General features: G+C 45.8%; 1 protein-coding gene across 5 annotated transcripts in view; it reads left to right on the top strand.

Annotated features, from left to right (window-relative positions):
• The window catches only part of SYT17 (synaptotagmin 17), a 98,939-nt gene that overhangs the window by 53,938 nt on the left and 17,721 nt on the right, over nucleotides 1–27,280 (top strand). For all 5 annotated transcript variants that reach the window (XM_032144832.2, XM_032144833.2, XM_032144836.2 and 2 more), the window contains 2 exons: nucleotides 866–986; nucleotides 2,481–2,636. In XM_032144832.2, the coding sequence (XP_032000723.1) occupies nucleotides 866–986; nucleotides 2,481–2,636 (277 nt within the window). The remainder of the gene's footprint in view (nucleotides 1–865; nucleotides 987–2,480; nucleotides 2,637–27,280) is intronic.

Genomic DNA, 27,280 nt, shown 5'->3' with positions numbered 1-27,280 from the left:
ATATCGGTGAAACACCATTTGGCAAAATGTCGATAATTGTTACAGTTTTGTGATGGATAGATGGAGATTTGTTATGCTAGTCTATTGTTTTGTATATGGCTGAAATTTTCTACAATACTTTTTTTCAAAGGGGACAGAGAAGCGGGAGGCCTTCTGTTTTCTAGGTATTTTTGGCAGTATGGAGTCATGCACTTAGGTATTCACGGGAATTTTCCACAGTGTGATAGAGCTGACATCAAGGGGATGGGTACTCTTCAACAAGGGATGTCACTGTGCCAAGTGTTGCTATTGTGAGGTTAGAAGTGTGGGATCTGTTGGGGATTGCAGGTTAAGAACAGATTTCTCACTCAGATAGTTCCTCTGCAGGGCATTCTACCTCCCAGGTATCCTATCGAATGGCAGAATAACAGCAGTCAGAGTATCTGGAATCAAATCAGCCTCCCTGGGTCTAAGTACCAGCTCTACTGCTTTCTTGCTGTGGCTTTGGACATGTTATTTAACCCTGTGAGCCTTGGTCTCCTCATCCGTTAAACAGAGTTAATACTGATACCTCACAGACTCATTAGTCATTACATGTAAAGCGCTCAGCATAGTACATGGCAGTGAAGCATTTTTTTTTATTATTGCTGCTTTTGTTGTTATTGTTGTTGCTGTTGAGTGATCTAAGAGCGGAAAAAACTCAGAGATAGATGGACCACAATAACTGGAGGCAGAGATGAAAAGAAGTCACACACAGAGGCTCCCACTGTCAACTAATGCACCCACAGCAACCTGTTTGTGAGCTGCTGCAATCAATTTCTTGTATAGTGGGTGCAAAAGGAATAAAAGGAGAAGGCAACTTCCTGATCATTTCCTTTCTCTACAGAATGAAGTGGAGCTGGGGGAGCTGCTTCTGTCACTGAATTATCTCCCAAGTGCTGGCAGACTGAATGTTGATGTCATTCGAGCCAAGCAACTTCTTCAGACAGATGTGAGCCAAGGTTCAGGTACCCTGTGATTCCCCTTCTCTCGCTTTATTAATGGGGCATCTGTGTTTGTGTGGGGGACCCAGTTTTCTTTTTCTGTATCCTGGATGAGCATTATGCATCTCAAGATGAGGCAGGTAAATGATGCCATCTTAGTAACCCTATTGGAACTGGGAAGTTGACTGAGACTCGTAGTGATAACTACTGGAAACTTAAATCCTCTTTGAACCCAAGGAAGTGACTTGGCCTTTCCAAACGCTATTCCTGCAATGGAGACGCCATCCTGCAGGTGGCGATAGTGTGCAGTGACTATCCATTCTAATCAATGAGCGTGGAGGACACATCCTGAGGTTTTTTGCCAGCTCATTTCATGTGTGCCATAAATCTTTATGAATTCCAGCTCTGAAAAGACTTGTATTTAAAGTGTGTATATTATAGCAAAAACCATTCAAACATGACTTAATGGAACGGAACAGATTCTATTCCATCTGTATGTTGCTTCTCCCATGACAGCAAAGGATATTACTGTGAAAGCAGCTGTAGTCACAGGGATCTGTTCACCTCAGTGGTGGAATTATTGTCTTCTCTAAGTGCGGTAGCTAAAATAAATTACTTTTGCAGTAAGGTGACAGCGAGAAGACACCTTGCATTCTCAAAAGCCACATTATAAAAACAGAGGCTTAGAAAGGGCTAGTGGAGGCAATGGTATTAAGACTGAAGAGTTTCAGACTCACCACAATGGGAGAGTCAGTATGATAAAATCATTAAGGGTTTAGGAGTCAAATGATGTGGCTTTGGGGAAGTTACGTAACCACTATGTGCCTCAATTTCTCAATCTCAAAAATTGACATAATAACAGTATTCATCTTGATAAGTTGTTTAAACAAATATTAAATTAGATAAAGTACATGAATCCGTTTGTAAACTATAAAATGATCTAAAAATGAATTACAATTCTGTCATCTCTATTCTCCTGTATATGGGCTATGGGCTCACTGAAATGATAATGGGTTTCCTCATACAGAAATCCAGGGCAGGCTCTGAGTCTGGTTCTTTGTCCACCAGCAAGATCTTTAAAACTGATTTCTCACCTTGAGTCCTCAGTTTGCTCATCTGTAAAATGAACACAATGCTGACATATGGTAGGAGCTCAACAAATATTAGATGGCTAAAGGAAGAGGGAAAGGGATAAGCAGATGGATAGGAAAATGGATGGATAATAGATGGATGGATTGTTGAACTGTCAAATAGGTGAGAAATTGGATGGATAGAAAATGGATAGATAAAAGTATGGTGAGATGATGAATGGATCGGTGAACTGACAGATGGGAAGATGGATGGATGGATAAACAGGTGGATGAATGGATGGATTATGAGATGAATGAAAAGTTGAATGAGTGGATGGATAGAAGAATGGAGGAATAAAAAGATGGATGGGAGATCGAATGGCAGAATGACTGGACAGATTAGGTTTCATGATCTCCAACATTCTATGATGCTGTGTCTAATTTTCAGACCCCTTTGTGAAAATCCAGCTGGTGCATGGACTCAAACTTGTGAAAACCAAGAAGACATCCTTCTTAAGAGGCACAATTGATCCTTTCTACAATGAATCCTTCAGCTTCAAAGTTCCCCAAGAAGAACTGGAAAATGCCAGCCTAGTGTTTACAGGTAGGTAGCATTCCAAAACCTGATGAACTCCAGGTGAGGCATGTTCAACTTACTGTCCTATAGACAGAAGGCATCTAGAGAGAGTTACACTTAAGAACTTAATGTCTGGTGTTCAACCACCTGGGGTTGAACCCACTTAACATCTATGAACTGGGGCAGGACTCATAGAGCCCTATAATATAATTGTTAGAAATGTGGACTCGAGCCAAATTTCCTCAGACTGCCACATAATAACTGAGGTCTTTGGCAAGTTACTTAACTCCTCTGAGCTTCAGTTTCCTCACTACAAAATGTGAACAATAATAGTACTTGTGGCATAGGTTTGTTGTGAACAGTAAATGACTTATGACTTTGGAATATACTTGGTACATAATAAGTACTCTCTATGTGTTAGTTTTGATGATGATGGTGGTGATGATTCAAGTTCCCTGAAGTCAAATAGAGAAACATATGAAAAAACAGGGTCACCTAACTCAGGGAAAGGGATTTTTAAAGTCTTCCCAGAGGATATAGTATTTAAGTAGAGGCTTCTTGTGCCTCTGTCTGGTAGAATTTAGTCAATTTTTCCAGGGTGTAATCTAATGTATTATTTCCAGGGTATATTAGTTATTTATTGCTGCATAATAAATCACCCCAAAATTTAGTAGCTTGAAACAACAAACATTTATATCTCATGGTCCCTATGGGTCAGAAATTCAGGCATACAAAGCTTTGCTGTATAGTTCTGTCTGAATGTCTGAATATCTCTGACAAGGCTGCAATGAAGGTATTGGCTGAGGCTGCAGTCTCATCTGAAGGCTCAACTGGGGGAGGATCTATTTTCAAGCTCACTCACAGTTTTCAGCAGGATTTAGTTCCCTGCAGGCTGTTGAACTGGGGACCTCAGTTCCTTCCTGGTTGTTGGCCAGTGACCTTCCTCAATTCCTTGCCACATGGGCTTCACCATAGAACAACTCACAACATGGCTTTCATCAGAGAGGTCAAGTGAGGGAGCAAGAATGGCAAGGAAGAGTCTTTTTGTAATCTAATACTGGAAATGACATCCTATTACTTTCATTATATTCTATTCACTAGAAGCAATTCACTAGGTCCAGCCCACACTCAAGAGGAAGGGATTACACAAGGGTATGAAGAGTGGGAGGTGGGAACCACTGGGAGTCATCTTAGAAGCTACTCACCACAACAGGGATAGAGTTAGTAGGAGTAATGGTTATTATTTCTTGTGTTCTAATTACAGTATGTACTTCCCTATATCATTGCTAACATTCACCATAACCCACCCTGTCAAGTTGATCTCTTCATCCTCAACTTACAGATCTAGGGACTGAGGCTTAAAACCTAAACTACCTACACAAAATCTCAAGCTGATAGAAACAGGATTCAAGCTCTGGTCTTGCCAGCTCCACATATCAAGGGATCTATATTTCCTCAAGCACCCAGGTAGCGCTAGCATTGAGGATCTGACATCATCTTTTGAGACATCCTTCTCCAGGGTAACTGGAAACTCTCCTCTGGTTAGATCTTGTCTAGAACCCTGGGCTCCAGGTCTCCCAAGAAATCAATCCATGGCTAAGAAAGCCTTGCGTCCAAGATTTCCCCTGTATAAACTTATTGCTCCTTCTCACCAAGATTGCAAATGTCTATCCTCTGAGACCCCTTTGAAGCAGGTTGGTTCTGGGCTTTCTCAAGGCCTGTCACCCATAGAGTCTGCATTGAATCAGGGGATGCCCGCCCTATGCAGATATAATGATCCCTTCTAATGCAGTCTGTGATGGTTGCTGTCCAGATGGAGTTACAACTAGACAAGGGCCTCACTCTCTCCTAGCTTTCAGGCCAACACAGGAGACCGTCACCCCTGACTCCTTAAATGGTGGACAGGCAGGCAGTGGGAACTATTGTATATTAAACCAAGACCCAGATGAAAAATGAAGTCTCTTTTCCCAAGTCCCTGCTGAGAATAAGGGACCTCCTATTGTAAGCTTAGATGAGGAGAGGACCCCAGGGGAAACTCAGAGCCCCCATGGAAAGTCCTGACACTTCATATTTTACTTAACATTTCATGATAAATGTAGCACACACGTGTTATAATGAATGACACCATGAAAAGATGTGTAAGGACAAAGAATCAGAGGAGAACAGGGGTTATGTGCCTGTGCTGGGGAGCTGGCGTCTGGGTCCTGGCTTTACCACTCATGTACTTTGGTGACCGTGGGCAAGATCTGCGTGCTTAGGTTTTCTCAGCTGTAAAATGGGGATACCAATACAGGACACTTCACAGGATTGTTATGTGCATTCAGTGAGCTCAATAAACACACGGTGCTGAGCACTGTGCCGCCCATAGTAAGCACTCTACAACTGTTAACTACTATTAAAGGGAAAGTTTAATGTTTTCCTTTTTTCTCCGACGCCCATGGGGCAGCCACCGCCTTCTCACTCCCTCATGCAGTTTTGTTTATTTCAGAGTGTTTTCTTGCTGTGGAATCCTTCCCCCCGCTTTTTTTTTGGAGACAGTCTCATTCTGTCGCCCAGCTGGAGTGCAGTGGCATGATCTCAGCTCACTGCAAGCTCTGCCCCCCAGGCTCAAGCAATTCTCGTGCCTTAGCCTCCTTAGTACTTGGGATTATAGGTGCATGCCACCATGCCTGGATAATTTTTTGTATTTATTGTAGAGATAGGGTTTTACCATGTTGGCCAGGCCAGTCTCAAACTCCTGACCTCAAGCAATCAGCCCACCTCGGCCTCCCAAAGTGCTGGGATTACAGACATGAGCCACCGTGCCTGGCCTCATGTCTTCCTTTAATGCCTTCCCCTTTCCAGTTCCTTCTCCCTGAAGTCATGCCTTTAATGTTCTGCTGTGTATCATTCCACACTTTTTTCCTTGTTCACACAAACAATATCCACATACAGAGGGTTCTGTTCCTTTAAAACATTATTCATGAATTCAACAAGTGTGTATTAAACACCTTCTGTGCCAGGCAGTGCTTCCAAGTTCTGGGAATAGAGCAGTGAACAAAACAGACCTAATCCCTGCCCTGGCGGAGCTTACCAGGACATTCCATGGATACCACACTGACACTTGCTTTGGTTTGATTAACAATGAATGTGTTCATTGCCTTCAGATCAATATGAATACAAATGGATTTAACTTTTTATTTGTAATAACTGCATTAGATACTGTTGCATGATGTAGTATGATAAAAGCTGAGGTTGTTTATTCTGGGGGTGGGGGGTATGACAGAGCTTCAGGGATTGTGATTAGAACTCCAGAAAAATACATGGAAGTATGGAAAATTTTGCATACAGTTGCAGAGGTTTTTTTGAATTCCTTGAATTCCATATGGTTACCTCATAAGGCTCAAACTAGAAGGGTAGTCACACCACACCCCCCCATACATCTTTTATTCAACCCACAGCACTTCAGGTGGCAACTGTCAGCTGGGGCAGTGGTCAGCTGATGCTATCAGGGAAGTCCTGTACTGTCCATTCATAGAAGACCCACTTCTCTCCTGCAAGTTTTGGGCCCCTGGCTTGGAAGTTCATGCTGCTCTGGTTAAAAGCTCGTTGAAAATATTCTTTCTGGAGAAGGAAGCATTGCCTGCCCGCCCCCTTAAATCAGGGATTCTCAACCTGGCAGTACCTTAGAGTTACCTGGGGGCTTTAAAATGCTACCAATGGCTGCACTACATCCCGCAGAGACTCCAAAGCAGCTGGACTAGGCTGAGGCACCGAGCATCTATAAGTAGCTATTTTTAAAAAATACCCCAGATATTTCTATTGCTCATTCATTGTTCCAAACCGCAGCTGTGAGTGGAAATCCCAGCTAGGGTGGCATTTTATGTAAAGGGTACTGGCTGGAATAATATGAGAACGGTGTCTTAAGCTGGTATGTATCTCAGCAAAGCTGCAGTTCTCCTGAACTCAAATTCATAAGTTCTAACCTGCTTTATTTGTCCACTGAGGGAAAGAGCTGTCACCTCTAGGCCGAGGATCCAAAACCCAGCCTATTAGCATGTTTCCAAACACTTCATAACAAAAGTAAGGTTGACCTGCAATTTAGCATTTGCCGTGAATCCCTGGTAAAAGCCTGTAATTAGCTGGTAAGCTGGACTTTCTGAACACTTGTTTTCCTGTGTGGGAGGAGGATTCGTCTGCAATTTTCAATCAGGTGGTTTCTGCAGCTGAAGTTTAAAAATAAAAAAACGAAAAGAGGGGTAAAATTGCTTTTCACCACCCAAGAGAGCAACACACAGCCCAGAGGGCTTCCAGGAAATTCAGGAAGGTTTACTGAACCAAAGTAAAGTAGAGCTGGCCACTGAGGTGATTGGGCTTTTACTGGATGTGGGGAAAAAGAAGGAAAGAAAGTTTATTGGTCTGTTCTCGCATTGTTACAATAAAATACCTAAGACTGGGTAATTTATAAAGAAAAGAGTTTAATTGGCTCATGGTTCCTCAGGCTGTACAGGAAGCATGAGGCTGGCATCTGCCTGGCTTCCCAGGAGGCCTCAGGAAACGTACAATCATGGAGGAAGGGAAAGAGGGAGCGTGCACCTTACATGGCCAGAGCAGGAGGAAGAGGGTGAAGGGGGAGGTGCCACACACTTTTAAACAAGCAGATCTCAGGAGAACTCACTCACTATATAGTACCAAGGGAGATGATGCTAAACCATTCATGAGAAATCCACTCTTATGATCCATCACCTCCCACCAGGCCCCACCTCCAACATTAGTGTTTACAATTTCACTTGAGATTTGGGTGGGGACACAGACGCAAACCATATCAGAAAGCCAGAAAAAAGAAATGCAGCTTACTGGCAAATCTCCAAAGAGTTAAAAATAGAATTACCATGTGATCTAGCAATTGCACTTGTAGGTATATACCGAAAAGAATTGAAAACAAACTGTTATTTGTACACCTACGTTCATAGCAGCTTTCCTTACAACCACCAACAGGTGGAAGCAAACTGAACACTCATCGACAGATAAATGGGTAAACAAAGTGGTGCATACATGCAATGGAATATTACTCAGTCTTAAATAGGAAGGAAATTCTGACCCACGCTACAACATGGATGAAGCTGGAAGACATTATGCTAAGTGAAACAAGCCAGATATGAGAGGACAAATACTATATCATTTCATTTATGTGAAATACCTAGAGTAGTCAAATTCATAGACAGAAAGTAGAATAGAGATTATCAGGGGCTGGGGGAAGGACAGGATGGGGAGTTATTATTTAATGGGTGCAGACTTTCATTTGGGGAAGATAAGAAAAGTTCTGGAGGCCAGGCGTGGTGGCCCGTTCCTGTAATCTCAGCACTTTGGGAGGCCGAAGTGGGTGGATCACCTGAGGTCAGGAGTTCGGTACTAGCCTGGCCAACATGGTGTAACCCCGTTTCTACTAAAAATACAAAAATTAATTGGGCATGGTAGCGGGTGCCTGTTATCCCAGCTACTTGGGAGACTAAGATCATGCCATAGCACTCCAGCTTGGGCGACAAGAGTGAAACTCCATCTCAAAAAAAAAAAAAAAAAAAAAAAAAAGAAAAGAAAAAACATCTTGTTCCCTTGGCAAACTTGGTCAAGTGGCCCTTGGCTTAAGAAGCATTCCCAAAGCCTGGGGGAGGGCAGGTGGAGGAACTGCTGCTTGCTGGCCACCTGTTATGGCTGAGGTGGGAGGGGGTGGGACCAGCTCCCTAGGGCAGGAGCTGACCATGTGTCTGTCCTCACTGATTAAATTTTTGGAGCACCTACTATGTACCTGGCACAGTGCTAGATGTTATGTATTCGACAGAGAACCAGACATTCACGGCCTGTGTTCTCATGGAGCTTAATTCTAGTAGAGGCAGACGGACATTAATTAAATGCCGCACCAATAACGATTGAATTGTAAATTGGTCTAAGGGCTCTGAAGGAGAGATGCAGGGCACATTTCAGAGTGTCTGACCCAGTCTGTGGGGTTAGAGGAGCTGACACGTGAGCTGGGAGCTGAAGGATGAGGAGGTATTAATCAGCAGGGAGGATTGCAGGGGATGCAGAGGTCAGCCGGGCTCCAGCCCCAGAAGAGAAATGGAGGCTGACGTCATATTTCAACCTGGGAGCTAAGACTGCCAGGGGTTGGCATGAAAGACCCCCACACCCTGCTGCCTGCTGCAGGAATTGACCAGGGCATAGGCTTAGAGGGGCCTCATCAATAATAACCAGTGCAGGACAGCTATGGAATACACAGAAAAGAAGGCAATGACAGACATGCCTCAATTTTTGCCAACCCTTGGTGTTCTCTAAGACTAGAGAATGTGGCGTCTCTATTTTCACATGCATCTGCATCGCCCAGGGATTTATTAAAATGCAAATTCTGACTCAGTAACTCAGGAGGCCAAGGTGGGCCTGGAATTCTGCATTTCTAACAGTTCCCAGGTGATGCCGATGCTGTGGGGCTGCAGACACATTTTGGGAAACAAATAGACCCAGGAAGGGCATCAGGGTGAGTGATGATTGATTATGCCAGTGCATTAATCAGAATTAAACCCTTGGCCCGGCACAGTGGCTCACACCTCTAATCCCAGCACTTTGAGAGGCTGAAGGGGGTGGATCGTTTGAGACCAGCCTGGGCAGCATGGCAAAACCCCATCTCTATTAAAAATACAAAAATTAGCTGGGTGTGGTGGTGCATGCCTGTAGTCCCAGCTACTCAGGAGGCTTAGGTGGGAGGATCGCTTGAGCCTTGGGAGGTGGAGGTTGCAGTGACCTGAGATTGCGGCACTGCACTCCAGTTTAGGTGATGGAGCCAGTCCCTGTCTCAATAAATAAATAAATAAATAAATAAACTCTCTAGCATTGGTCCCTACCCCTGCACATCATTTGACTCCCTAACCCTGTCTATACATTAGTATTACTCAGGGACTTTAAAAAAATTCTGATGCCCAGTTCCAAGAACAGATAAACTGAATCAACCCAGGCATCTGGGTTTTTTGGGGGTTTTGGAAGGCATCTGTATTCTTCAAAGCTCCCAGGTGGCTCTCTTGTGCAGGCTGGGTTGGCCAATCTTTGCCTCTACTGTTCCGCCTCCCTCATGCCCTGCTGTCTGTCTGGAGGCCTCCCAGGCCCCTCTGTGAGAGCGAGTGCTAAGGCACTTGGTCTGTGTTCCATAATTGCTTGGCTTTCTGCAGCGGTAGCATCAAATCGGCTAATTGAATCTGCTGGTGAGATGAGATGGGTGGGAAGGCGTGGCAGGGAATGGATGGGAGGGCTGGAGGGCAGCATGCCAGCCTCTTGCTTGGAAAGACCCCAGGTCAAATGGGTACTGGAGGATGTTCTTTAAAGGGGTTGGGGGCCAGCCACGGTGACTCACATGTATAATCCCAGTACTTTGGGAGGCCGAGGCAGGAGAATCACTTGAGTACAAGAGTTCAAGACCAGCCTGGGCACATAGCAAGATCCCATTTCTAAAAAAAAAAAAAAAAAAATTAAAAATTAGCTGGGCATGGTGGTGCATGTCTGTCATCCCAGCTACTCAGGAGGCTGAGGTGGGAGGATCACTTGAGTCCAGGAGGTCAAGGCTGCAGTGAGCTAGGATCATGCCACTGCACTCTAACCTGGGCAACAGAGTGACACTCTGTCTCAAAAAATAAAATTAAATTAAAAATAAAAAGTGTTGGAGTTTGGGAAGCAGGACAGTGGAGAGGCAGAGGGTCTCCAGCAGAGAAGAGAAGAGGAAGGAATTCCGAGTGGGGCACAGCATTCTGAGAGAGCCTGAAATTCGGTTGGGATGGAGAGATGTGTGGGCTTGTTCCAGGGCACAGATGCTTCCCCACAGCCCCACCCTGGCCACAGCCCACCCATGACATACCTTCTCTCTGCAGCCATGCCGCAGCCTCTGTCTTTTCCCCTTCTAGCCTGAGTTAGTGAGCACCCGGCTCAGCTCTGCCTCATAGAGAGAGGGTTGCATGGCTATTCAGAGTATGGATTGGAGTGAGCTACAGTTTGGTTCAAATTTCACCTTTTGGCCAGTCACAGTGGTTCACATCTCATACCTATAATCCCAGCAATATGGGAGGCCTAGGCAGGAGGATTGCTTGAGGCCAGGAGTTCAAGACCAGCCTGGGCAACATAGCGAGACCTTATCTCCACAAAAATTTAAAAAATTACCCGGGCATGGTGGTGTGTGCCTGTAGTCCCAGCTACTCAGGAGGCTGAGTTGGAAGGATCACTTGAACCCAGGAGTCCAAGGCTGCAGTAAACTATGATCACGCCACTGCACTCCAGCCTGGGGGACAGTATGAGACCCTGTCTCAAAAAAAAAAAAAAAATAGAAAAGAAAAGAAAGAAAGAAATTCACCATTACCACCTAGCAAGTGTATAGGCATCAGGCAAACTATTCTTTTGATGGATCTCAGGTTTCTCCTCTGTTATGAGCTTCCAATCTCAATTTTTATTTTATATATTTATTTTTACCTTTCCTCTGATGCTGAAAATCTCACTATTTTACATAAAAACCTTTAGAAAGTGCCTTGTACAGTTAGTGCCCAATAAATGCGAAATATGATTGATGATGATGATGATAATTGATGGACCCTGCCATAGAAGAGCAGGACCTGGAATTACACAGACTTGAGTTTGAATCTTGGCCCCATGATAAATCAGCTGTGTGACCTCAAGCAAGTGATACTGCCTCTCTGAGCTCCAGCTTACTTTTGTGTAAAATGTAGCAATCATTCTTTTTATGGGGGTTAAAGGCAAATCAGCCTGTGGGCCCATCCAGAAGTGGCCACTTGGAAAATTATATCTGCTGTTTTAATCATTGCAGTCTGTGAAACAGTTGAAAACCTGGTGCTTTGGAGGTATTTAATAGCTCAGCCCAGCAGCCTGTGGTTGTTTCCCCAGCATCTCCCTCACCTGTTCACCATCATTCCAAAGCTGCCAGTGGTATGATGTCTGGGAGCCAGGAATTGACACCAAATCTGTGCCAACCCAGATGCAGAACCAGGCGTTTGTGGTCCCTGAAGTTCCTTGGGATTGGCAGTATGGGAGATAGGTCAGAGCAAGACCTGGCAGTAGGCACTTAGAGCCAGACCAGTCATGGGAAGTGAGCTGCAGAGTGAAGGGATTAAAGCCAGAGGGCCACAAAAGTGAGCCCCTGGCAGCTACAGTATGGGGAGTATTATAAAGGGGAAGAACTTAAGAATGGATTCCATAGAACTGTGTATGTACTACTGGACTCATCTCCAAGCTGCACAAGTAGATATTATTCTAAACAGTTTACTAAAGACACTGAAAACCAAACTATAGGGTGGCTCACCACCTAGGTCCCTTGGGGACACATCTGAGGGGCAGATACGAATAGCATTGCAAAGCCTTTGAAAACTGAACTGACATCAAAATAACAGCAAACAGAAGGCAGGATAGAACTTGTAGCCTGAACTTTCCCATGTCAATTTCTTAAAAAGTCAACATATTCAATAGGATTTAAGCAAGACCTAGAGTCTCATAATATTAACAATGTCCAGGATACAACCCAAAATGACTTGATTTACGAAGAATTAGCAAAATCTGGCAAATTCTTAGAGAAAGTGTAATCAACAGATGCCAACCACAAGATGGCCCAGATATTGGAATTATCAGATGAAGACTTTGAAGCAACTATTATAATCATGCTCCAAGAAGTAAGGGTGAAACCTCTTGAAAAGAATGATAAGGTAGAAAATGTCAGCAGATCAACAGAGAAATAGAAGATATTAGAATTTCGTGGAAATTTTAGAACTGAAAAAGTGCAATCACTGAAATAAAATATTTGCTGGATGGACTCAATAGCAGAATGGAGGTGACAGAGGAAGGTGTTAGTGGGCTCCAAGACAGATCCAGAGAAATTATGCAACAGAGAGTGAAAAAATCAGGGGGAAAGAAAAGGGTGGGAAGACCTATGGAGAAATATCAAAAAGTTTAATGTTCATGTCACATGGATTCCAGAACATTTATGTCACATGAATCCCAGAAGGAAAGAAGAAAAAACAGTGGGGAGCATTGGCATGGAGGCAGGCGACTCACCCCAGACAACCCCTGAGTTCCTTACCAGATTGCTGGGCTCTTGGCTTAACCAAACCACTCTTGTTCTTCCCTTCTCAGAAAACATTAGCAACTCATGAGGAAGCTGTGTGGCACCATGGTCAAAGTCAGCCAGAGCTGGCTTCTGTGTGATTGTGGGCAAGTTGCTTTACCACGCTGAACCTCAGTTTTTTTCTTGTCTGAACAATGGGGACAGTAATACTTCTATTTATCATGAACCACCTGTGTGTTGATTTTCTCATTTAATCATTCAACAAACATATAAGTTATGATCTATTTTATGATCATTTTTCAGCTGGGGGAACTCGAAGCTTAGGGGTGGGAAGTGCAATGAGTATAGCCAACTGCAGAGTGAGAGAACAGTTCACCCAAAACTGCCCTCACTTCAGATACCAGCTGTAAGTGCTGAGATCTCTAGGACCACCTCCCTTCAGACCAGTTGGTTACAATTTCAGGGCCCCTATAACCTCCTTCAGGTTCAATAATTTGCTAGAAAGACTACTAGAACTCAGGAAAGTGCTACTTATTTTTACAGTTTTATTACAGCAAAAGGGTGCAAATTAAAATCAGCTAAGGGAGGAGATGCATAGGGCAGAGTCCAGGAGGGGTCAAACTCTGAGACTCTAGTCATCTGTCTGCCTTGTGAGTCACAGACAGCATTACCTCTACTCAGTCACTGTGTGTAACAATGCACACAGTATAGCCAGCCAGGGAAGCTTGCCACGCCTTTGGCATCCAGAGTTTTCACTGAGCCTCAATCACATACTGCTCAGGTTGCTGATCTTCAGTCTCTATCCCCTCCCAGAGGTCTGGGTAAGACCTTTCATGAGCAGTTTCTCCATAAGTCTGAATTGATACTATGTGATCCTAGAGCCCCCATCATAAATCACATTGCTAGGCTAGCCAAGAGTCAAAGCCCCTAGGCAAACAAAGATACTCTTCTTAGGCAGAACATTCCAGGGACCTAGAGATCAGCCCCTAAGAGCCAAAGATAAAGGCTAGGCCTCTTTTTGGGTAAGATTACTTTTTCACTGTTTAGGTAGTAACTAGCAACCGTGCAAAGTCATCCAGCTGGTGAGTGGTTGAGCTGAGCTTCCAACATAAAGCTGCTTGGTTCCAAAGCCCTTTTCACTCACTCTTAACCACGACATTGATATTCCTGTGAATCAACTGGGGGTCTTGTTAAAATGCAGTTTCTGATCCCATAAGCCTGAGGGGGCACCTGAGCATCTGTATTCTAATAAGTTCCAGGTGACACCTGTGCTGGTCTGAGGCAGGAGGTGGGACTTGGACACTGGACCAAATTGAGGGCTAGCTAAAACGGGGATGGGGGAAAACAGCTTTCCATAAGACACGCCCAACAGTGCGCCATGTCAGTTTACCATTGCCATGGCAACACCTGGGAGTTACCATCCCTTTCCACGGCAATGACCCGACAACCCAAAAGTTACCACTCTTTTCCTAGAAATTTCTGCATAATCCACATTTTAATCTACATGTAATTAAACTTAGGTATAAATACGATTACAAAACTGCCCTGAGGCCGGGCGCGGTGGCTCACGCTTGTAATCCCAGCACTTTGGGAGGCCGAGGCGGGCGGATCACGAGGTCAGGAGATCGAGACCACGGTGAAACCCTGTCTCTACTAAAAATACAAAAAATTAGCCGGGCGTGGTGGCGGGCGCCTGTAGTCCCAGCTACTCGGAGAGGCTGAGGCAGAAGAATGGCGTGAACCCGGGAGGCGGAGCTTGCAGTGAGCCGAGATTGCGCCACTGCACTCCAGCCTGGGTGACAGAGCGAGACTCTGTCTCAAAAAAAAAAAAAAAAAAACTGCCCTGAGCTGCTACTCAGCACACTGCCTATGGGGTAGCATTGCTCTGCAGGAGCAGTCACAGAGCTGTCACACTGCTGCTTCAATAAAGCTGTTTTCTTCTACTCTACCACCAGCTCACCCTTTAATTCTTTCCCCGGGCAAACCCAGGAACTCTCACAGACTAAGCCCTACTTTGGGGCTCACCTGCCCTGCATCACTTTGAATAGCTAGGAGACCCTTTCTCTGTTCTCCCGTGTCACCCCAATCTGGCCAGAGCAGGGTTGGGGGACTATGAGTTTGCAGAAATATCAGTGGGGAGATCAAGTAGAGCCTGTAGGATAAGAAGTTGATGGTTTTTTCTAAGTACATTGAGACGTCTTTGGAGGATGTTGACCAGGGAAGTGATGTGGCTTAGATGTTTGAAAAATGTCCTTCCAGCTGTTGAGAGGAGAATCATCTGAAAGACCCCTGTGTTAATGGCAGCTTGGACTGGAGAGGTGGCAGAAGGGTTTCAGAGAAGTCACTCACTGGACTATAATCTTGGAGGTAGGATCAACAGAACGTGCTGATGGATCAGCTGTAAAGGACCATTCCCTATCTTGGCCAAGTTACTTATCTCTTCTGAATCAAGATTTCTTGTCTGTAGATCTCAGTTCCCACCTCACAGGCTATTGTGGGGACAAAAGGAAATGGTGTGTAAATGGGCTCAGTGCAGTGCTTGGCATAAAGCAAGGGCTCAGTTGATTGTGGTGTTGAACCTGGATGTGGGCAGAGGCCAGAACTCTAGCCAGGTGGTCAGGAGATGGAAGAATAGACCTGACCTGTCACCCTGGGGTTCTCCTGGCAGAGCCCCCAGTAGCACTCTGACCTCAACTTCTCCTCCTGAGAGCTCCTTGAGTCTGCCAACATCCACCAGGTGGTAGAACTTGGCTGGATTGTACACATCCATTATGGGTTCCAGTGGCAGCTTTTGAAGACCAGGTCAGCTGCCAGGGCTCCTGAGGGTTTTTATTCCACTTGAATGGCTGTTTAATGACTCTGGTGCCTTTGGATAGAACCTTGTTCCAGGCAGATCCCAGGGGGGAAGGCATCGGGGAGCTGAGGGTTTATCCAACCACATGTGTGCCTGCAGGGCCTGAGCTATACAAGGGGTTCAGTAGAGGCCAGATTTCAGGCTTGCTTTGTGCCTTGGTGGTGGCAAGATGCAATCTTATGCTCAGAAGCCAAGGCCAGCACCTGGGTAGGTTCGAGATGAAGACTTATGCACGAAATCAAACCAGAAACCAAGAATATGCTTTCAGACATCCCTTCTATCCATCATCTCATTCTGACTTTCCCAATCCAGAACTGCCAGTCAGCAGAATGCTTAACTTTTAAAATGCCAGGGCCTGGCCAGGTGCCATGGCTTATACCTGTAATCCCAGCACTTTGGAAGGCCGGGGAAGGAGGATTGCTTGGGGCCAGGAGTTTAAGACCAGTCTGGGCAACATAGAAAGACCCCATCTCTACATAAAATAAATGAAAAAAATTAGCTGGACATATGGTGGCGTGTGGCTGTAGTCCCAGCTACTCAGGAGGCCAAAGTGGGAGGATCGCTTGAGCCCAGGAGTTGGAGGCTGCAGTGAGCTATAATCATACCACTGCACTCCAGCCCGGACAACAGAGCAAGACCCTGTCTCAAAATTAATTAATTAATTAACTAAACATTTTAAATATACGTATAATAAAAATTTAAAATACCAGGGCCTGCAGGGCACAGCTTCTAGTGCCACCTGTCTGCCTACATTTTGAGGAAATGTGCTGTAGTGGAAATAGCTTTGGCTTAGAAAACCAGACTCCCAGAGTTTAGTGCTGTATCATTTTGAGCAGAACCTTTTAATTTCTTTCAGCCTCTTATTTTTCTTCTATCAGATGCATATAAAATCTATCTCAGGGTTGTTCATGCAGTATTTGATGGTAATAATGGCAAACACTTAAATAGTGCTTCCTGTGTGCCAGGCACTGCTCCAAGTATTTCAAATGAATTAACTCATTTAATCTGCATAGAAACGCTGTGACATAGTGTTATGAGATCATTGAGGGTGTTGCTTCTCTGGCTGGAAACCACTGTGCCTGGTGGCGCCTTTGTCTGAGTTTTGCCCGGAACCACTGGGCCCATTCATCCTGGCAGGCTGCGCTCGGCTCACACTACCAGGCTGGATCCCATGCCTCTGAAGAGACTGGAACAGAGTAGCAAGGGTTATACGAGCAAGCGAGCAGGGGGTTCAGCCACTGTGCACAGTCAGGCACACCAGCTGCTGCAGTGGGGCAGGTAGTTCCAGGTGGCAGCATGGGTGCTGGCTCACTGTGAGGCTGTGGCTGGCCCAGGCTCACCACAAGCAGCTTCAGTGGCTGGCACCGGGGAACACAGTGGTGCCCAGAAGGTTGGAGACACCAGGAACCGCAGGGCCCCAAAGGGGGAGTCACAAACCTGGCTTGGAGAGCTCCCAGGCCTGGGCCCTCTGAAGGGCTGCAACTCTCCTCTCCTTCTTTCTTCTCTCCTTCTTGTTGCCTGTAACATGGCAAACAAGGGGCGTGTTTCAGCCCTGTTTGTGTTACAGCTCTTTTAGCCCTGCCATTTGGCAGGCCCTGAGTTCTTGTCCTGCATCCAGGAAGAATGAGGTAGGCAGACAAGTGGAGGGTGAGCAAGACGAAGAGGAGCTTTATTGAGCAATACAACAGCTCAGAGGAGACCTGTAACAGGTAGCTCCTCTCCATAGCCAGGGTGTCCCAACGAGTGTTCAGCTCTCAGCAGAGAGGGTAGCTTCTCTCTGCTAGGCAGGTCATCCAAGTGTCCAGCTGTCAGCACCTGGTCAGCCTGTAGTCTACCCATCATCTCTCTGTTCTCTACCCTGAGTCTGGCTGAGTCCAGGGTTTTTATGGGCTTCAGTGGGGAGGAAGTGTATGCTGATTGGTCCATGGGCAGCCATGGGCGTGCCCAGGGAAAAGCACCAGAAGTTTCCACTCTGGTCCATGGGACTGGTGGCCTGGCCCCCAGGCTTCAGGCCCTCCCTGGTTTGAAGGTGGGGCTTCACCAGGAACCAACCCTCTTCTGCCCAGAAGCCTGTCTGTCTCCTGCTGCTCAGGCCAGGCTGCTCATGGTGCTCAGGCTGTTCATGCAGGGTCTTAATTTTGAGGCCCCTCCTGGGCCTCCCTCTCATGCTTGCTGGCACCCAAAGTCTGGAGGGGGCCAAGGCATCAGGGGGCTGTCATGTCAGCACTGCCCCAAGCATGTGCATACCTGGCCAGGGGGCCACAGCACCTAGGCTCAGTTCTGACTTTGCTCCGAGATAGGAGTGGGTGCTGAAAGCAGGGAGGAGCCAGGCAGCAAAGGCAGGATGGGGGATTGGGGGTGGGGAGGGAAGGGTGCTTTCCTGGGCCCCCAAGAGTGCATAGATGCCTGGGTCTGCAGCTGTGCTAGGTGGCTGTGGCTGCACCCAGGAAGCTCCCTCCCTGCCATTTTGGAAGAGGCAGGGATCCCGCTTGTGACTATTCCCACCCACTCTGTGGAGCATGCTGGAGTGTGCAGCCCTGGCCGCACCTCCTGGCAGCCTGGGGCGGGGGCCCAGGTCCTCACTGGGCCGCTCTCTGCCCACTCTTCCATGCCTGACCGCACTGCTCTCCCGCTGGTGGATGGCGCAGCCCAGTCCCGTTGCAGTGGCCCCTAGGGCAGCAGGCTCCAGTGAAGGTTCCTGGGGGCAGGCTCTGAGGACCATCCACCTCTTTCCTGCGCCCTCCCCACAGCTACAGCAGGGGCAGAGAGAGGTGAGGCATGCCAGGGTCGGGAGTCACAGAGGCTCTGGGCCTGGGAGTGGGTCCCATCCAGTCATGCAAGGGTGGGGACAGCAAAGTTGGCTGCCTTCGGCACGTGGGGCACAGGGACACAGGGTACAGGGGTCCCACCACCACTGCTGCCACTCCTGCAGTCTCTCCCACCACCACTGCCTGTTCCCTGCACCTGCCCCTGACCACCACAGCCAGAGCAATGGCAGTGGCTGCTCCAGATGGCCCTTTGCTACCATCAGTAGGAGTGATTATTGCCATTTTATGGAAGAGGAAAGTGACGCAACAATAGGGTGACAAGTAGCTTACCTAGGATCCTGGAGCCAGGATTCAAACCCTGATCATCTGGACTAGAATCTGAGCTCTCAGTTACTGGGTTACATATCTCAAGTGTTTAGCCCCTGCTTTGTTGAGGTGCTGCATTAGTTGCTGAAGAAACACAGAAAAACAAAAAATTCATCCTTTCATGACCTTGACGTTCTAGTTGGGATGAGTTAAATGATAAATAAACAAACAGCTAAATAATAGTGGAGTGAGCCAACAGAGAAGGCCTGGAAAATTACTCTAAATTTGATATATAAGGTAAGAAAGGGCCAGCAGTGCAAGGATGGAGGAAAGCAGCATTCTAGGCAGAGGGAATTGTGCAAAGGCCCTGGGGCAGGAATGAGCTTATTTTGTTCAAAGAAGAGAAAGAAGGCCAGAGTGTCCAAAACATAGTGAACGCATGGAGTGAATTAGGCAATGAGGTCTGAGCAATTAGCAGAGACTATAGCAAGGAACTTAGATGATACATTTTTTTTAAATTAAAAAAATTTTTTTTGAGATGGGGTCTCACTCTGTTGCCCAGGCTGGAGTGCAGTGGCACAATCTCAGCTCACTGCAGCCTCGACCTCCCTAGGCTCAAGTGATCCTCTCACCTCAGCCTCCTGAGTAGCTGGGACTATAGGTGTGTGCCACCATGCCCAGCTAATTTTTGTACTTTTTTTTGTAGAGATGGGGTTTCGCCATGTTGCCCAGGCTGGTCTTGAACTCCTGGGCTCAAGCAATCTGCCCATCTCAGCCTCCCAAAGTCCTAGGATTACAGGTGTGAGCCACCACACCCAGCCTTAGATGGTGAGTATTTGTTGAACACCCATAGTGTGCCTAAGGCTGATAGGCATGGAGGAAACAGAACTGAAGAAGAGATATGGCTCCTGGCTCCATGAAGAACTGGGTGAGATGACATGCATGCAAGGACGTAGCACACAGCAGATGCTCAGTGGGTGTAATTTTCTCTCTCTTCCTATTTGTGAGTTGACATGAAAACTGCTTCTCTGGGTTTCTGCCTCCCCCCATGCCCTGCGTTAGAGCAGGACAGAATGTAGTTGGCTTATCATGGAAATTATTTTTAGAAACAGCCATAGGCAAGGGCATTATTTACCAAGCAAAACAAAGCAAACAGGTGGGTGAAGAGTCAGTAGAGCGGGCAGTGGGCAAAAGATCTTCGCCTCTGTCTTCATGAGCAGATGCCCACACTGGCCACAGGAGGCTCTTTGGGGCCTGTTGTTCACTTCCTTGAGGATCTTGAGTGACTGGTCCAGGGAACCAGGGAGAGTATCTGCTGATGTGGCTGCCAAAGTTCCCCTTAGATGTCTGCTCTGGGATCTTATGCTGCTTAATTGTATTTGGGCTAGAGAAGCAGAGAGGATGCAGCCTTTAGATGATTTGTGGGTGGGTTCCTCTTCCATCCTTGTGCAAGGTCACCCTTACCCTCTTGGTGGCCTGTCTGGTAAGGAGAAGCCAGGACACTTAAAATATGCCTGATCTGGCCAGGCACGGTGGCTCACACCTGTAATCCCAGCACCTTGGGAGGCTGAGGCGGGCGGATCACCTGAGGTTGGGAATTCGAGACCAGCCGACCAGCCTGACCAACATGGAGAAACCCTGTCTCTACTAAAAATAGAAAATTAGCCGGGCACATGGTTGGCGCATGCTTGTAATCCGAGCTACTCGGGAGGCTGAGGCAGGAGAATCACTTGAACCCAGGAGGCAGAGGTTGCGGTGAGCCGAGATCGCACCATTGCACTCCAGCCTGGGCAACAAGAGCGAAAAAACTCCATCTAAAAAAAAAAAAGATATGTCCGGACAACCTCATGATGAAATAAGGGCCCCAGCCTCATTACAAGAAGTGCCTCTAAGACTCAATAAGTTTCTAAGGCACTTGAGGACTAGGGCAAGTTGTACTTTTCCAAGTTATTAAGTGTGGCTTGGAAAAGAAGGCACAAAAGACATCATGGGAAGAGCTCCTAACTTGGATGAGGGGCAGGAATTTAGCGGTAGCTCTTATAATAAAAATAGCCAACATTTATTAAAGTCTTAGAATCCTCCAATTGCTGTCCCAAGTACTTTATAAGCACTGTCTCAACTGATCTCACAACAACCAGACAAGGTAGGTTCTGATGTTTTCCCATTTTACAGGGAAGGAAACGGAAGCTCAGAGATCTCACATGACTCACTACAAAGCTAGAAGTCACTGTATCAGTTAAGGTATGGCTAGCTGCTGTAACAGATCAGCTGCCAAGGTTTTGTGGTTTGACACCATAGAAGCTTATTTCTTTTCTTTTCTTTTCTCTTTTCTTTTCTATTATTATTATTTTTTGAGACAGGGTCTTGCTCTGTCGCCCAGGCTGGAATGCAGTGGCACGATCTTAGCTCACTGCAGCCTTGAACTCCTGGGCTCAAGTGATCCTCCCGCCTCCATCTCCTCAGTAGCTGGGACTGCAGGTGTGTGCCACCGTGCCTGCCATTTTAAAAAATTTTTCATAGAGATGGGGTGTGACTGTTTTGCCCAAGCTGGTCTTGAACTCCTGGCCTCAGGCAATTTTCCCATCTCAGCCTCCCAAAGTGCTGAGATTACAGGCATGAGCCACCCAGCCTGGACCAGAATCTTATTTCTTTCTTGCACCATGGTCCTTTGAGGATCCTGTCATGAGTGACCTTCCATGTGGTGATTCAGCGGCCCAGGCGTCTTCCATCTCATGGCTCTGCCATCTTCTCTGGCCTTGGGGGGTTTCTTCTCTAGCTGGTGGCTGGGGAGGAGAGAGAGTTGAGGACTGCATGGGAAGTGTTCATGGGCCAAGCCTAGAAGTAATGCACATCACTTCCACTTCCAATTCTATTCATATTCTACTGGCTGAAACTCTGCAGGAGAGGCTGGGAAATGTAGTCCAGCTACATGTTGAGGGAGAGAGTGAACAGGCTTTGGTGACCACACAGCCATCTCTGCTCAGATACCCAAGCAGACAAATAGAAGCGCCAGTCCATGCCCTCGACATGCTTGCTCCGCGACCTCCCTGAGCACCTGTGGCCTCTGAGTTTATGGTCAGGGTCAACAGTGGGGGAATCTCACGCCACCAAATTCCAGGCTGGCAAGAGCCTGGAAAACCTTTTGGCTGGAGAGCCCGGGTCACTTGCTGACTTATGAAAGCAGTTAAACCAGTAGTTCTCAACCTGGGGTGACATTGTCCCCCTAGAGGACATTTGGCAATGCCTGGAGGCATTTTTATTGTCACAGCTCAGGGATGCTACTGGCATCTAGTGGGTAGTGGCCAGGGATGCTGCTAAATATCCTACAGTGAACACATAGCCCCTCACAACAGAAAATCATCCAGCCCCAAATACCTATGGTGCCAAAGTTAAGAAACCCTGAGCTAGAATGATGGGATTCTGTGGGTCCCCTGAGGTTTTCGGGGTGAGATGGTGATCTCCACCAGGCGCTGAGAAGGGCAGGTTTGCGTGGGCTCAGAGCCAGTTAGCACCTGTTCTGCACCTGTTTGAGGCTTGTTTACTCTCCTTATGGCATTTTAACCTCTCATCATTCCCAGTGGCTTCTCTTTAACTGCCTGAGTGTGAAGAGCTCAGAGCCAGAGCATGCTGAGTGAGTCCACGCTCATCTGTGCAGATTTTTCAAATGGCTTCCCTGTCTCCACCCATAAAAACTTAGGCAAACAGAAATACCTTGCTCTGCAAACAAGCCCCGTCCCCCAGGTGGCAGGGCCTGGGCAGATGGAATGCAGCTCAGCGCAGCTTGAGAGGGAGCAGGGAGCCCTCTTGGGAAGATGAGCAGAACATGTCACCTGAATGTGGTGATGTGAAGGGATTACATGGGAAGGGGCAGTACTGATGGCTTTTTAGTATTGCTGTTATAAAAGATATAATTTTTCCATACTCTATGTATGTATATATGTGCCTATATATGCATATGTGTGTATGCATATTATTATTTAGATATAATTCCTATATTTTGTATATTATTTATATATTTTTTTGAGACAGAGTCTCACTCTGTCATCCAGGCTGGAGTCCAGTGGCGCGATCTTGGCTCACTGCAACCTCTGCCTCCTGAGTTCAAGAGGCATCCCAACTAGCTGGGATTACAGGCGCCCACCAGCAAGCCCAGCTAATTTTTGTATTTTTAGTAGAGTCGGGGTTTCACCATGTTGGCCAGGCTGGTCTCAAGCTCCTGGCCTCAGGTGATCTGCCCGCCTCAGCCTCCCAAAGTGCTGGGATTGCAGGTGTGAGCCACCATATTTGGCCTATAATTTATATATTTTATATGTGTATATTGTATGTACTATTTCTATAAATATTATTAGCCATCAATATATTAGTAATGGATATTAATACATTGATACCAATTAATGAATATTTGCAATATGAATATGTAAAAATGAATATCACTTATATATTATTCAAATATCTAGAAACTACACAGACATATGTATTATGTGCAACCATGAATGGGGAGAAATAAGACAAAAAGTAAAAGTCCCTAATTTCCCCTACTTAGAGGTAACTACTTTTTAACATCTAGGCTCTTTCCCGGAATGTATGCACCAATGTGTGTATATATGTATACATATGTGTGTGCGTGGTATGTATATGTATGTGTGTGCGTATATATGTGCACATCTGTGTATGTGTATGTCTATATCTCTACTGTCTTTTGTTAGCATCCAAAATGTATATGCTTTACTGCCACTTGCTTTTCTCACTTCATACATCTTAGACAGTTTTCCAAATTAGCACCTATTTATTCATTTAACAAATATTCATGAGTCCCTCTTATGAGCCAGGCACTGCAGCTATTGACGGTGAGCAAATTAGACAAAAATCCCAGGTTCAGCAGGCTAATGCTTTAATGTGGGAAGACAGGCAATAAACAAAACAAATAACTGAATTTTGCAGTTGAGAGGTGATATTAAATCCAAATGAGAAAATGGAAACAGAGAAAGAGGGTCGTGATGGATGGGGTGAGGGTGACAGTTATTAAAGGGTGGCCAGGGGGAAGGTGACCTTTGATCCTAGCCTTTTAGGAGATCAGAGATATGCCATGTGGATGTTTGTGGGAAAAGCATTCCAGCCAGAGGGAACAGCAGCACAAAGGCGCTGGCAGGAGAAACAGCAAAGAGATCAAGTGATTGAGGTGGAGAAGTATAAAGCCCTCTCATTATTATGGCTGCATGATATCCCATTCAGTTGATTAGTTGAAGAGTAATCTATTTGGTAGGTCTCCTGTTGGTCAACATTGAGGTTGATCACTTTTTCTGTGCTTAGAAACATTGTTAGAGTGAGCATCCTCACATATATCTCTGCTGATGTGTCCAAATGTACTGTGACCTAAATCCTAGCAGCGGGATGGCTGGGTCAAAGCATACATGTTGGTCAATTTTGATAGATATTGTCAAATTTGCAATTTTTTAAAAAATGGCACATCCTTGCCCCAAGCAACCCTCCTGTCCCGGCCTCCCAAAGTGCTGCTGGGATTACAGGCATGAGCCACTGCAACCAGCCAGTGGCACAATTTTTATTTTGTTCTGTCTTCTTGAAGCATCCAATTGAAACGGATGACTTGGGAAAATGTTTTAGCTCAGGGAGGTCCCAACTCCTTGCCCCGCAGAAGATTCTTGTAAGAATGACATAAGCAAGCTTTGAAAATTGTTAAGTTCTGAACAACCACAAGGTGACATTTTTTATCACCCCTCTTTACCTTTAAAAAGCATCTTTATTTTTAATTATGTAATAATTTCAGATTTGACTTTAGTTTTTATTTTATAGTTGGCATAGGCAAAGCAGTTCTATACTGGTTACTGCCTTCCAAAATCCAGTGTGTGGATTATTATTTTTGCAATGAGTGAAAAAGTGATAAATGGACTTCACCAAGATTGAAAACCTTTGCTCTTCAAAAGACATAGTCAAGAAAATAAAAAGCCAAGCCACGCCCTGAGAGAAATTTTTGGCAAAACATATATCCAACAAAGAGCCCATATCCAGAATATATAAAGAGCTCTTGTAACTCAATAAGACAGTGCAGACCCCAATAAAAATGGGCAAAAGGTTTGAAAAGGCACACTGCACAAAAAGAGAATACATGGATGGCAAAGAAGCATATGAAAAGATGCTGCTCTTCATTAGTCAACAGAAATGCGAATTAAAACCACAGTACGTTACCACTGCACACTAGTACAGTTAAGTTTAAAAGATGGAAAACAAGAAGTGTTGGTGAGAATATGAAGCAACTGGAACTCTCATGCATTTCTGGTGGGAATGCAAGATGCTACAGCCACTTTGAAAACAGTTATGAACGTGGCTTATAAGGGTAAATATATATTTACCATCCAACCCATAAATTATACTCCTAGGTATTTACTCAAGAGAAACAAAAACATATGTCTACAAAAAAAGTCATGTATGCAGATGTTCCCAGAAGCATTATTTATAATCACCAAAAAAGTGGAAATGATCCAAGTGTCCATCAACTAATAAATGGATAAACAAATTGTGAGACATTCATACATTAGAATACTACGGGGCCGGGCGTGGTGGCTCACGTTTGTAATCCCCACACTTTGGGAGGCTGAGGTGGATGGATCACTTGCGGTCAGGAGTTTGAGACCAGCCCGGCCAACATGGCAAAACCCCATCTCTACTAAAAATACAAAAAATTAGCTGGGCGTGGTGGTGGGTGCCTGTAATCCCAGGTACTTTGGAGGCTGAGGCAGGAGAATCACTTGAATCCGGGAGGCGGAGGTTGCAGTGAGCTGAGATCGTGCCACTGGACTCCAGCCTGGGTGACAGAGCAAGACTCTTTCTCAAAAAAAAAAAAAGAAAAAGAATATTACTCAGCAGTGAAAAGGAAGGACATATTAGTACACATACACGTGGCCAAATCTCAAAAACATTATGCTAAGTGAACGCAAATGACCATATACTGTATGATTCCATTTTTATGGACTTCTACTAAAGGCAAAACTACGGTAAAAGAGGCCGGGTGTGGTGTCTCACGCCTGTAATCCCAGCACTTTGGGAGGCCGAGGTGGGTAGATCACAAGGTCAGGAGATCGAGACCATCCTGGCTAACATGGTGAAACCCCGTCTGTACTAAAAATACAAAAAATTAGCTAGGCGTGGTGGCAGGCACCTGTAGTCCCAGCTACTCAGGAGGCTGAGGCAGGAGAATGGTGTGAACCCAGGAGGCGGAGCTTGCAGTGAGCCAAGATCGCGCCACGGCACTCTAGCCTGGGCGACAGAGTGAGACTCCATCTCAAAAATAAATAAATAAATAAGTAAGTAAGTAAATAAACTATGGTGAAAGAAAGCAGCAGACAAGGCACTGCTACCTGTGTCCAGCCAACTTGAGCCAGGGAGGGGATGGGGTGGAAAGGGACAAGAAGAAGGAACTTTCTTTAGGGAAAAAGCTGTATCTTGATTATCTATGGTGGTACTTACACAATCATAGGCAGTGATTAAAATTCACCAAATTAGATACTTGGAAATGGATGGATTTTATTCTGTGTAAATCAGACTTTAATAAGACCACAGGGACATTTTTTTAAAATGAAACAAGTGGATGTGGGTTTAATTTGCATTTTCTGATGACTGTTGGTGTGGAACATCTTTCCAAGTGCTTTTCATGTGGAAGGTGGAAGGCATTAAAGGCAGGAGAGGGCTCTGAGCAGGATCCAGTGTGCTTATTGGTACAAAGGACCATTGAACCTTTGTTTGGTGTTCTGGGTAGACAAAATATGAAGGTTCCAGACTCTTTGGTTCAGGCCCTGGTTGGTGTTTCTGGCCATGTTTGGTCTGTTACTGGAATCATTGGGATAACCTGGAGTCACTGGGGGCTCCATACTTTCATCCAGGTTGTCTTGTCTTGCTCACTCCCTTGTCCCCAGCAGATTCACCAAGTCCTCTTTTTGCTTCAGGATCCAACAGCCCCATACCAGCCTGCGAACTGAGTAGTCACCCAGCTCATGGTATCAGTCCTTGGATACCCTCACCTGGAAATGAACATTTCCATGGCATAAAGAAGCAAGTAGAGGCAATAAAAGTAGGATTATTGAGTTGTTTGTGTGTCTGGTTGCTTTTATTGTAAAGGCTTTGGTTTAACATTTTATTTAAAATTTTTTTAACGTATTGAAATAATTGTCCCATGAACACCCATATTCCTACCCATCAGATTCTGTAGTGAACATTTTGCTGTTTGCTTTATCACACATCTATCCAACTCTCTCTCTCGACTCATATTTTTATCATACATTTCAAAGTCAGTTGCTGATGTTAATCCCATTTCAATGTGGGGCAGACTCTCAGGGTAATTTCAAAAAGATGTCTCAAACATGTTTGTGTGTGTGTGTGTGTGTGTGTGTGTGTGTGTGTGTGTATTTGGAGACAGGGTCTCACTCTGTTGCCCAGGCTGGAGTGCAGTGGTGCCATCGTGGCTCACTGCAGCCTCGACCTCCCAGACTTAAGCGATCCTTCCCAAATAGCTGGGACTCCAGGGGCACCCCACTACATCCAGCTAATTTTCAAATCTTTTTTGTAAAGATCTTGCTGTGTTCCCAGGGCTGGTCTCGAACTCCTGGGCTCAAGTGATCCTCTTGCCTCAGCCTCCCACAGTGCTGGGATTACA

This window comes from Hylobates moloch, unplaced genomic scaffold, assembly GCF_009828535.3.
Source record: "Hylobates moloch isolate HMO894 unplaced genomic scaffold, HMol_V3 SCAFFOLD_23, whole genome shotgun sequence".
Lineage (NCBI taxonomy): Eukaryota > Metazoa > Chordata > Mammalia > Primates > Hylobatidae > Hylobates > Hylobates moloch.
The sequence above is the reverse complement of the archived record's forward strand: the minus strand, read 5'-3'. Positions and strand labels throughout refer to the sequence as shown.